General features: G+C 43.1%; 1 protein-coding gene across 1 annotated transcript in view; it reads left to right on the top strand.

Moving 5' to 3' along the window:
- Nucleotides 1-200: 200 nt before the first annotated feature.
- LOC134349374 (alpha-1B adrenergic receptor-like) overlaps nucleotides 201-13436 on the top strand; it is a 65147-nt gene continuing 51911 nt past the window's right edge. The window contains exon 1 of the mRNA XM_063053579.1: nucleotides 201-1429. Coding sequence (XP_062909649.1) covers nucleotides 463-1429 — 967 coding nt within the window. The 5' untranslated portion in view covers nucleotides 201-462. The remainder of the gene's footprint in view (nucleotides 1430-13436) is intronic.

Raw genomic sequence — 13436 nt, 5'->3', positions numbered from 1 at the left:
CTACTTTAGTCGTTGTTGGGTCACTGCTCACCCCCCGCCCGTGTAATATCCCCACCCTCGCCGCGGTGCTGCTGACTCTCTCTGTCCTTCCATTAAACGTGACCTGCCACTTCAAACCGAATCCTGACGTCACTGTGACCAGCACCTTTGACATATCTGTGTGTTTCAATTGAAACTGATCTATATAAAGGGGTTGAGCTACCAAGGCGGCGCAGACTGCCTTCAGATCCCCAGTTAACTCCGAGTGAGACCAGCCCGTTAAGCAGCGTGCTGTCTCACCGGACACAATTTACCCCTGCATCCTGCCCCGGGCTTGGCTAAAGGCAGTTCGACGGGCGAGAGCGCCGGCAGAAGAAGGTCGCCTCCGCGCGGGCGGAACAACTTGCGCCGCTCTCCCGGTTCCGGGATGTCCGCTTCTGGGGGCCCTTCGCCGTTTGGTCGCTACATGAGCTGAGATGGAGAATGATCCTTAACATGAATATCGCACAAACCGATGGAAGTTTAGGTGGCAACCGGTCCGCTCTTTCCCACTTATGGGACGATGACAACTTCACAGCCAACATTTCAAACAGGACCTTCCAAAGCCGCAGCTCGGCACACCTCAATGTGACCAGGGGAGCAGTCCTGGGGTTGGTGCTCGGGCTCTTCATGTTATTCGCCTTGGTCGGTAACATTTTAGTCATCCTCTCCGTGGCTTTCAATCGGCACTTGCAAACAACCACAAACTACTTTATCATAAACCTGGCCATTGCAGACTTGCTGTTAAGTACAACAGTGCTGCCCTTTTCCGCCACGTTGGAGATCGTGGGGTACTGGGTTTTTGGGAGGATTTTTTGCGATATTTGGGCGGCAGTCGATGTGCTCTGTTGCACCGCGTCCATTATGAGTCTGTGTGCCATCTCTATAGACCGTTATATAGGCGTCCGCTACTCCCTGCGTTACCCTTCCATCGTAACAGAGAAGAAGGCAGTGTTGGTTATAGTAGGGGTATGGGTTTTATCGATTGTTATCTCCATCGGCCCTCTTCTGGGATGGAAACAGCCTGCTCCTCCCGATGAGAAGGACTGTCAAATCACACTGGATCCTGGTTACGCTCTCTTCTCCTCTCTAGGATCGTTTTACATACCCTTAACCGTCATCCTGGTGATGTACGTTAGGGTCTACATCGTGGCCAAAAGAACTACCAGGAACCTGGAGGCTGGTGTGATGAAGGAGACTTCGGACTCCAGAGAGCTGACCCTCCGCATCCATTGCAGAAACATTCAAGACGAAGCCCTCGTCTCTAAGTCCAAAGGGCACCATCTAAGAAGTTCGCTGTCGGTGCGCCTTCTGAAGTTCTCCAGCGAAAAGAAGGCAGCAAAGACCCTTGGCATTGTAATGGGCATGTTCATCCTTTGCTGGTTACCATTCTTCATAGCCCTTCCCCTGGGTGAGTAGAAGTTAATGTAAAAAGTGACATTCCCGATTTGAGGAAATATGGTCCATTGCTGTTCGTTGAACGCTGGCGTAAATCTAAGACACCACCAGCACGTGAACTTACATAGCTGTACCGGGGCAAAAAAAAAGTTATGCAAATTGCTTAATTTTATTTATAATAATACCTTTAAGGGAGTTAAAAAGGGCCATCAACGTTTTAACGTATAGTATGGTTCGCCATGTTTTATGAATTAAATTTCATTACTTATAATTTTGAAAGTTACTACAGTCCATTAAGTTTCCAGGCAAACAGAAAATTTAAAGCTCTGAATGTTTGGTAGATTTTTTTTATTGATCCATATGATGTCCTGAATCCTCCTGTACGCGTTTTTTTTTCCTCCTCGTGTCTTGTGAAATGTTCCCGGTGGGTTATTTTTCACAGCGGGAAGCTCGCTTACTCACAAAATGGCTGCAACGGTCTTGGCTGAAACCCGAAGTGCTGCAGAGATACTTTCTCTTTGCAAGTTGTTTCAATTTGGGAAAATCGTTTTGTACATTCCTAACTAAACCTCTCTCGTCAGTTCGTTGAAGAACACCAGATTCAATAATATCTGCGATGCTAATAAAGCATGTGTTTAAAAGTTGTGAGGTTGTTATTTAAGAACGTATAAGGAATGTTTTGTAACTTCTTATTCGAAAATCTGCCTATATTAAAATAAATGAATGAATATTCCGACAGCAATATTCATTCTTATTTGTATCTGAGATCTTGGAACTTTTCTCTGTAAATAGAGGAAGGATTGCCGCCAATAAAGCAGCAATTTCATAAACAGGGTAAAACTGGACGAGTTGTATTAACGATTTTTGGCGGAAAGACTGGAGTGAATTATTAAAATGCTCACAAGAAAAACTTCAATCTAACGCAGTGCAAAACTAAAGATCGGGATACCATTTATTCGCATTAAGTAGTCTTCAATTTCATGCTCTCCATCTGGAATGTATTCTTAAACAGTTTTTTGTCATATATTCTTAATACTCGTTATATTCTTAACCAATTACAGTATTTTCACAGTGATTGTTTATATTAGTGGTGAGGAATTCTAAACAGACAAAGTTGCTGAATCGTTCATATTAGGGACAATTCAATGTTCGTGGTTAATAAGAATCGAAATAAACTTTAAATTTAGTATTTCGGAAATACATGATCACTAAACTATGGTTAGTCTCATTCTTAAAGATGGTAACTTAATATTATTTCAATTAAATTTTTTTTTAAATCCAATAGATTGTCAAGAGGGCACTTCGTCAAACTGGAAGCAGTATATAGATGTTCCAGACTTCTGATACTGCGTTCATAAATACACTTCTAGCACCGCACTTAGCCGCCGCGCGCTGTTAAAACGCTACTACAGAACTGAGTCAGATTTCTTCTGAAAATTAGACTCGATCTTCAGCAAAGGATTTTTCTTTTCCTTTCCCGTTCCCCTGTTTTTCCCTTATCACTGTTAACAGTACAAAACATACATCGTGTCACCCTCCGTTTCTACTGCACGAGTCACTGGTTGTGACAGAATACACGTTTCTGCGTAGGGACGAGCATAGCTAGAAGTCATCAATGGTCACCCAGAAATTCGGAGGAAATATTCTGGAACAGTGGCTAAAGCAAATGGTATTCGCTGGTACATGCGATAGATTCAGAGGATAGATACAGTACTAGTATGGGTGGGTAGGTTGAATGGGCTGTTATTATACTGAATATTTTACATAATCCTATGTAATACTTAATCTTTGCTCCCTGTTCAACCATGAGTTGCATCTTCTTCATCGAAATATTCTGTCCCTTCAAAATTCCCTCTCTCAGAATCTCCAATTTGAGTGGTCAGATACCTCCAAAACCCCCTCTCTTGGTGAGCAGCACTGAAGTTTCAATATCACTGTTTCTTCCATTCACTTTTGGTCTGTCTCCCTGAAAGAAAAGTTGGGTTGCTCAGATTGACATGATTACCCTTAAAGACCTCTTTTCAGCTCACTCATTGTGGATTCTGTGCCTGGACGATACTCTAGAAAGATTAAATAATGAATAGACAGGGTGGATGTGGGAAGTTGAAGAACAGAAGAAGTACTTTTGCATGTGCTACTCAGATTCAGATTAGTTTATCACACGTACATCAAGACATATACCCAAGGATGTGCTGGGACAGCCCTCCAGTGTCACTACGTATTCTGGTGCCAACATAGTATGCCCACAATGTTTAGCAGAATGACACAAAGCACAACAAAACAGGATATACTGTACCAAGCAACAAAGCAACAACATCCCTACCGTGCTCCCACCCACCTACCCACATACAAATACAGTCCTCTAACCTCGGGATAGGCCGTCATGGGTTCGCAGACACTGGGCCCAGACTTCGCCAGCGGAATCACAGAGATTTCTAGACTCTGCCTGTTTGCAGATTTGAGACTGGGCTTCGATCTGGACCTTCAATTGACCTTCGGGCTTCAATCAGCCTATTCTTGGGTGGGGTTGGGTGGGGAAATGGAATAAATGTCCATGCAAAGGATAAGGACATATGAAAATTTAGCCTTCAAAAGACATTGGATACAGGGCAATTGAAATTTTCAAGATTCTGAGTTATTTATGTAGGGTCAGCAAACAAGTGGATAAATAGGGTTGAGAAATGGGACAACCCTGAGTCACAAACTAGAAAGAATCTGCAGATGCTGGAAATCCAAGCAACACACACAAAACGCTGGAGGAACTCAGCAGGCCAGGCAGCATGTATGGTAAAGAGTGCAGTTGACATTTCAGGCCAAGTCCTGGACTCGACCCAAAATGTCGACTGTACTCTTTTGCATAGATGCTGCCTGTCCTGTTAAGTTCCTCCAGCATTTTGTGTGTGTAATCCTGAGTCACCTGTTTTAGCTGGAGAAGACGTAGAAGCTACTTAGTCCCTTTACGCTCCTGTGGGAAGAATTGAATTATTTTAACTTTCTGCATGATATATTATGTTCATTAAACCTGTGTCTCAGACAAGGCATTCTACTGAATAACATGAATCAAAAAGATTTGAAAATGGTTAGTTGCTAGTCAATCCACAAATTCAGCCATTTGTAGCTACCTGGGAAATTTAATTTACAGAGATTATTCAGGCCCTCCGTTGGTCAGCGATGTTGCATTCCAGCTGTCTGTGTGTTACAGAACCCAGGCCAAATAATATTGAAAGCAAGCTATTGCCCGTGCAGCAGACTGCCCCTCTCCAGGCAGCTGATGAATCCAAAGGAACAGCAGAGACCGGTACAGTTTGGCATCAGTGGCATCGCAGGAGTTGCCAGTCAGTATTGAACTCGGCATAGGACTGCCTTAGGGACTCCAGCTCTGGATTTTCCCTCTGGGTTTACTCCAAAAGCTTTCCCCATGAGTAGGTGTAGCCACAAGCTAGCGGAGGTTTGAGGCCAGAGTTCTTCTCCTACCAGTGAGCTATCAACAGCGCTGACAAGCCCCAACTGCCCAAAGCAATTGATTTTATGGTGCCAGTAACCACCCTTGCCCCTTCCACCTGCCAATAGAAACAGTCCCCCTGGGCTTAGTAGCTAAGCCACATGTGAAGGCCAGGAGCTGGACTTGGTTGTTGTAAGTTATTTGAGATGCATGCTGTTGGGAGCAATCAACAGGTGGTGGGAGTTTATCCCCAATACAACCCCCCCCCCCCAGCTATAACCACCTCAGGGAACCATGGAGACCATTATTGAATTATCTTTGGATCTGGTACAAAAATCCTAGAACGTGTAGGGGCAACTTTCCTGCAGTTCAGCATTGCCAGTAGACAAGTAGTATTGTACTCTATATCCTGTCAGAATTTTGACTGATAATGTCAATATAACGCAACAGAGATAGCTCTGAATGCATTGCTTTCAACTCTGTATAGTAAACTCATTCACTGTGTCAGTCAATGTCACCTTGGATCCCATCATTAAGATAAGTTTTACTCTGTAACCAATAGAGTGAGCAGAGGTTTAGGAAAATTAAAGTGAAAATTCGAACAACCAAACAATACACACCATTCACACAACAGAATATTTGTGTAATTTCTTCTATCAACATTGGACTTGCAAAATATTTTCACCATTGTTATTGTTTGAATGCAAGGGAACAATTACAATTACTAATACTTTCCTTACTGCAATGCATAACAGTTAATGCAAACATAGGCACCATCTCCCCTCATTTTCATTCCATTGTGGTGCTGTGAAGTGGCTGTTTTCTATTCGCTGTTTATTCAATAATCTAGTGGAAATGTTCTGGCAGACTAAAAATTGGTTCCAGACTTTAAAAAGAGAAAAAAATCAGTGATATGCAAAATAATATGTTTATGTTTTTTTTTGTGGAAATACAGCAGCATAGAATGGTCATAACACTGAAGGAGGCTATTTGGCCCATTGTCTAGGCTGGTTTTCCACCAGAACAATATGCTAGTTCTAAATTCCAGCCTCTTTTCTAGACCATGAACTTATTTCCTCACAGTATATGTATCCAGTGCGTTCCTGAGGGTCTCACTTGAACCTGGCTCAGCATATGCTCAGGCAGTTAATTCCAGATTTCAACTCCAGCTGGATAGAAAGCTGCTCCACTGTCATTCTCAATTCTCTACCCGTTTAGTTTGTGACAGCAATTTCTGGTACCCAGCTTCTCCACTAGGACCATTTTTGTTTGTTTTTTTTTTCTGGAGCCTTCACATCGTTCCTATAATATGATGATCAGAACTGAACACAATACTCCAGCAGAGCTCAGCCAGTGTTGTAGAAAGGTTCAGCATATCTTCCATGCATTTATGCTATATATCTGTACCCATAAAACCTGGAATTGCGTACACTCAATGACTCGTGCATCCATGCCCAATGTTGCTTGTTCCTGTGTCCCTTTTAGAACTGTAGTATTTATTCTATACCACCTCTCTTCATTTTTCGTACCAAACTACACGTTAAACTTCATTTGTCACACATTTGCCCAATCTGTTTCATATCTTGTTGCAGTTTTATAGCTGTATTCTTTGCAGTTCATACACTGCCATATTAATGTCATCTGCAAGTTTAGAAATTAGCCTACATTCCTAAGTCTAAGTCATTTAATATCCATGCCTGAGGAATATCACTATTCACATTCTTCCATTCCAAAATCATCCATTCATTTCAGCCCTCTGTTATCTGTTCCTGAGCCATTTTCGTATCCATCCTTTCTTCATTTCACGTGCTTCAAATTTGCTCTTGTCCGTTATATGGCACCATATCAAAGGCCTTCTGGAGGTTCGTGAGTATTGCATCAACCACATTATTCTCATCTGTTTTATCCATTAGTTCACCAAAAATGGTCTATCGCATTTGTTAGTCATGATTTGCCCCTAACAATCCTTAATTAATTTATTTTCTTCCAGGTAGCTATTAATCCTGTCTCAGATCAATGTTTCCCACTAAAGTTAGACAGACTGGCCTGTTTTTGCTGTGCCTATCTCTGCTCCCTTTGATAAGCAACATTTTATAACACATTAATTGTTTAATGAATAAATCAGCATCAAGACTGTATTAGAATGTAATTTAATTCAAACTAAGTGTTCTAGAAATGAAGGGTAATTTCATTGGGTCTGTACATTTCAAGTACACAAATGCCACCTTCACCCAAGCTCAAGGCAACTTAGTGTTCAGTTAGTAAAGGAATAGGTACTTCAAGATTAAATAACTTTGACTGTAATATTATACAAAATACAGCATTTCTGCAGAATATATCTTCATAGAAACATAGAAACATAGAAAACATAGAAAATAGGTGCAGGAGTAGGCCATTCGGCCCTTCGAGCCTGCACCGCCATTTATTATGATCATGGCTGATCATCCAACTCAGAACCCAGCCTTCCCTCCATACCCCCTGAACCCTGTAGCCACAAGGGCCATATCTAACTTCCTTTTAAACATAGCTAATGAACTGGCCTCAACAGTTTGCTGTGGCAGAGAATTCCACAGATTCACCACTCTCTGTGTGAAGAAGTTTTTCCTAATCTCGGTCCTAAAAGGCTTCCCCTCTATCCTCAAACTGTGACCCCTCGTTCTGGACCTCCCCAACATCGGGAACAATCTTCCCGCATCTAGCCTGTCCAATCCCTTTAGGATCTTATACGTTTCAATCAGATTCCCTCTCAATCTTCTAAATTCCAACGAGTACAAGCCCAGTTCATCCAGTCTTTCTTCATATGAAAGACCTGCCATCCCAGGAATCAATCTGGTGAACCTTCTTTGTACTCCCTCTATGGCAAGAATGTCTTTCCTCAGATTAGGGGACCAAAACTGCACACAATACTCCAGGTGTGGTCTCACCAAGGCCTTGTACAACTGCAGTAGTACCTCCCTGCTCCTGTACTCGAATCCTCTCGCTATAAATGCCAGCATACCGTTCGCCTTTTTCACCGCCTGCTGTACCTGCATGCCCACTTTCAATGACTGGTGTATAATGACACCCAGGTCTCGTTGCACCTCCCCTTTTCCTAATCGGCCACCATTCAGATAATAATCTGTTTTCCTATTTTTGCCACCAAAGTGGATAACTTCACATTTATCCACATTAAATTGCATCTGCCATGAGTTTGCCCACTCACCCAACCTATCCAAGTCACCCTGCATCCTCTTAGCATCCTCCTCACTGCTAACACTGCCACCCAGCTTCGTGTCATCCGCAAACTTGGAGATGCTGCATTTAATTCCCTCATCCAAGTCATTAATATATATTGTAAACAACTGGGGTCCCAGCACTGAGCCTTGCGGTACCCCACTAGTCACCGCCTGCCATTCTGAAAAGGTCCCGTTTATTCCCACTCTTTGCTTCCTGTCTGCTAACCAATTCTCCACCCACACCAATACCTTACCCCCAATACTGTGTGCTTTAAGTTTGCACACTAATCTCCTGTGTGGGACCTTGTCAAAAGCCTTTTGAAAATCCAAATATACCACATCCACTGGTTCTCCCCTATCCACTCTACTAGTTACATCCTCAAAAAATTCTATGAGATTCGTCAGACATGATTTTCCTTTCACAAATCCATGCTGACTTTGTCCAATCATTTCACCGCTTTCCAAATGTGCTGTTATCACATCCTTGATAACTGACTCCAGCAGTTTCCCCACCACCGACGTTAGGCTAACCGGCCTATAATTCCCCGGTTTCTCTCTCCCTCCTTTTTTAAAAAGTGGGGTTACATTAGCCACCCTCCAATCCTCAGGAACTAGTCCAGAATCTAACGAGTTTTGAAAAATTATCACTAATGCATCCACTATTTCTTGGGCTACTTCCTTAAGCACTCTGGGATGCAGACCATCTGGCCCTGGGGATTTATCTGCCTTCAATCCCTTCAATTTACCTAACACCACTTCCCTACTAACATGTATTTCGCTCAGTTCCTCCATCTCACTGGACCCTCTGTCCCTTACTATTTCTGGAAGATTATTTATGTCCTCCTTAGTGAAGACAGAACCAAAGTAATTATTCAATTGGTCTACCATGTCCTTGCTCCCCATAATTCACCGACCTCCCACTCAATAACCTATGAACAATTTTTCACGCCTGTCATGCTTTAATGCTGTTACACATTGACAAGCATATCAAAGGTTTCCACGGTTGCTTTAATTAGAATGCATTCACCCTTTCATTAAATCTTATTAAACATTCAAATCATTTCCGATAGGAATTTCTCCCAAACGGTGACACATATTGTTTGTCCTTCATGCTTAATTATGCATGATACTTAATTCATTACAGTCAGTTGCCTAAGGTAAATATATAATTCTGGGTACCTAATGATGATGCACTAATTTACAAAGACCATCTTGGCATTAGCAATTAATCTACGGCTACAAATTGATAAATTGGACATTTGGGGCCACCTCCTTCGTCTAATTGGTAATTAAGAATTCAGCAGCAGTTTCTTTACCGAGAGAGTGACTAAGATTTGGAAATCAAGTAATCTATTTGTGCTGCCAAGGAGTCCCAGTCCCGAAACATTAATTGTTTCTCTCGCTACCTGGCCTGCTGAGTGTTTCCAGCATTTCAGTTTCAGAATTAGAATTAGGTTCTTATCAGTGACATATGGCATGAAATTTGTGAGTGTACCTACTCCTCGATGGTGATAATGTGAAGAGGGGATGTTCCAGGTGGTGAGGGTCTTTAATGATGGATGATGCCTTCCTGAGACACCACCTCTTGGAGGCATCCTCGGTGGTAAGGAGGATTGTGTTTGTTTTGAAGCTAGCTCAGTGTACAACCCTCTGCAGCCTCTTACAATCCTATGCATCAAAGGCTCCTTACCCAGCTGTCAGTATGCTCTCTGAAATTTGCAAGAGTCATTGGAGACATAACAAACAGGCTCAAAGCAGAGCTTGTGGCATGCCTTCATCATGATTACGTCAATGTGTGAAGCCCAAGCTAGATCCTCACTGATGTTGACACCTAAGAAATTAAAGCTGCTTGTCTTTCCCACCACTGACGCCTCAAGAGGAACTGGTGTGTTCTCCTGACTTCCCACTTTTTGAAGTCCACCATCAATCCCTTGGTCTTGCTGACACTGAGTGTAAGGCTGTGTGGCGATGCCACTCAGTTAGTAGATCTATCTATCTCTCTCCTGTACACCTACTTGTCACCATTTGAAATTCACAGTTCAAAGGTTCAAAGGTTCATTTATTATCAAAGTTTACAGCTCTGAAATTCCTCTTCTCCAGATAGCCATGAAACCAAGATAGAAAAGAAAAGATCATCAACTCCCAAATCCCTCCTCGCCACACAAAAAAACAGAACAGGCACATCGACCCCCTAAACCTCCTACCCCTCAACACACACAAAAAAAATGAGAAAGATCGGGCAAAAAGCACAGAATACAAAAAAAACATAAAACTGAAGAAAGTCCACATCCAAAAAGCAGAAAACCTGGCGACTTTCTCCCTCTCCATAGCAGAGCGATCTGACCGGTGATAAAAGGCAGTTTCCCCTCTCAGTGCAGAGCAATCTCACTGGCAATAAAAAGACAATCTCCCCCCTCCATATAAGCTGTGCCTATTCACATATCCATGAGTGTAGACAACTATAGAGCAGAGAACTAAGCATGTATCCCTGAAGTACACCTGTATTGATTGTCAGTGAGGAGATGTTATTATGAAACAGCACTGACAGTGGTCTCCCAATACAGGAAGTCGAGGATCCAGTTGCAGAGGGAGGTGCAAAGGCCCAGGTTTTGAAGCTTGCTTATTAGTACTGAGGGAATGATGGTGTTGAATCCTGAGTTGAAATCAATAAATGGCAGACTGACTTACGTTTTGCTATTGTCATTGTGCTCCAAAGCTGAGTGGAGAGCCACTTCCTGTTTTATCTAAGATTTGAAACTTACTACTTGGCAGAATGGTTGACTGAATATTATGAATGCTGTTACGCAGAAGCTAGTTACATATACCAAGGAATCCTTGGACTAAGAAATTGAGAAAGAAAGGCAAGTTGGAATACGAGAGTAGACTGGCAAGAACTTAAAATGGACTCAAGAGCGTTTACAGCTATGTAGAAAACAAAAGATTAATGAGAACTAGCATGTATCCTGACACATAGAGGCAGGAGGATTTATAATGGAAAAGATGAAAATGGCAGAGCAATTCTCAGCGCCTGTCTTCCAAGTAAGAGATGTAAAAATGATTTCAGAGGTTCAAGAGCCTGATGAGAATGTACAAGAGAAAGAACCAAGTATTAGTCAAAAACTAAGGCCAGAAACGTGGTGAGCTTGAAAGCTGATAAATCCCGTGAACTTAATGATTCGCATCCCTGAATTTTGAAAGAGATGCCTTTGGAGGTAGTGGATGCTACATCTATCATCTTATAAAGTGAGGGCTAACTCTCTTAGTACATGAATATTCCAGCTACTGATAGAAACTATTCTACATAATTCACAAACACTGTTACTGAGTTGTGTTCACTTTAAGAGACGTTGTCTGACGTAATGATATCAGTGTAAGGAGATTGTAAGATGAAGTCAAGGGCTGCAGCTTTAGTTTAGCGCATAAAATGACTCTTGTGTGTGTTATTCACAAAATCCTACACTGGTGACCCCAATGCTCTCAGACGATTCCAGACTTACTCAATGACACGTTGACCAACACAGTTGCTTTCCAGCTGCCTGAGTTTTGGGAGCAGCATGCTACTGCATAGTTTGCACAAATAGAAGCCCAGAAATCACTGTGGACAATACTAACTTTTACTACTTCATAACATTGCTAAGTGGTTCCACTGTAACCAGAGTGGTGAGTCTACTAGAAGACCCCCTCGCACGTGATAAACATGTCTCTCAGAAAGCTCACCTAGAACTGATTTTTGGACTGTCTGTGTCCGAGCATGCTGAACTGTTGCTCTCCTTCTCCAGCCTGGGTGACCCTGGGCCTTCAGAGGTAATGGACCACATGGTATCTCTTCTGAGCAATCACCATCCTTGTTACATTTTTGAAGAACTCTTTATGCCTGATCATGTTCGCAGAGCCTTCGCTAATGCACCCGTGAAGGACTATAGGGAGCTTTGCTAAGATGGTCAATAGTCTACACTCAGCCAGGCAGACTGTCTCGCCCCCTCCTCCTTTCCCTGTCTCAATAAGCCCTGTCAGCGGAGCCTCCAGCAGACTCGCGCCCATGGCTCTGAACCAGACAATGCCGAGTCAATGGCTTTACCGCGCACACTTCTGCACGAACAGTAAAAAGTGCCGACCATTGCACAGCTTTGACATCTCTGGCTCATCAGAATGTCGGAGGCCTGTCCACACTGTCGGTCCCAGCTGCCAGAGTCGTCTATTGTTCATTACAGACACTCTTTCAGGGTGCCAGTTCCTTGTGACTCGTGCGCTGGAGGATGCCAACGGCAGCAGGATCCAGACTTATGGGACACGACTCATGGCACTTGGCGTCAGTGGATGACGCTACACATTGGACTTCTGTCTTGGCGAAAATTGCTAGTCCTCCGCTCAGTGCCGAAGGGCTGTTAGTAGATCTTAAGAACTGCCAGCTTTTGGACGCAAAGGACTTTGGGTCCATACACTGTATCCCCAGTAAGTTCCCCACAACAACTCTGTTTCTAGTCAATGCACCACCACATGTGAATTCACTCGCCTGTTGGACCAATTCCGAAACCTCACCGAGCCCCACATATTCCATGACTGTCACAGAGCTTTGGGTCGAGCACCAAATTCCCACAACCGGCTCACTGGTCCACGCCCATGGAAATAGACTGGACTGAGAAAATCTGGCCACCGTGAAGAGTGGGTTTGCTAACATGAAAATGCTTGGCATTGTAGACGGGTCAAATAGCCCTTGGGGTTCACCCCTCCACATGGTCCCTAAACCCGATGGCGGTTGTCATCCATACGGCAATTATTACGAGGCCTCCATGTCTGATTGTTACCCCATCTCATACTGTATGTTCAAGACTGTTTGGCATGCTTAGCCGGAAAGATAATTTTTTCTAAAGTGGACTTAGATAGGGGTCACCATTAGGTGCCCGTATGCACTGAGGACATTGCCAAAACTGTTATTATAACACTTTCTGAGTTATCTGAGTTTTTGCGTATGCTGTTTGGCATGAAAAATGCAGCAGAGACTTTCCAGCGACTAATGAAGTCTGTGTTAAAAGACTTAGAATTTTCTTTTTCTTTACCTAGATGACATACCTGTCACCAGCGCATCCAAAACCAGACACTTATCACATGTTCACACATATTTCAAGCACTTAAGCCAACATGGCCTGATTATTAAACCTGCTAAATGCCAGCCTGGCTTGTCTATTATTGATTTTCTCAGCACCAGCTTCTCCACAGAAGGTGCAAACCCTCTGCCATCAAAAGTTGTCACTGCTATGGACTTGCCACTGCCCCGCACTACCAAAGCACTACAAGACTATTTTTTTAGGTATGGTGGATTTCTATCACCATTTCATTCGTAAGCTGCTGAATTTATGCTCCCC

This window comes from Mobula hypostoma, chromosome 7 (assembly GCF_963921235.1).
Source record: "Mobula hypostoma chromosome 7, sMobHyp1.1, whole genome shotgun sequence".
In the NCBI taxonomy this organism is placed as follows: domain Eukaryota; kingdom Metazoa; phylum Chordata; class Chondrichthyes; order Myliobatiformes; family Myliobatidae; genus Mobula; species Mobula hypostoma.
This window is presented reverse-complemented; position numbering and strand designations above follow the sequence as displayed.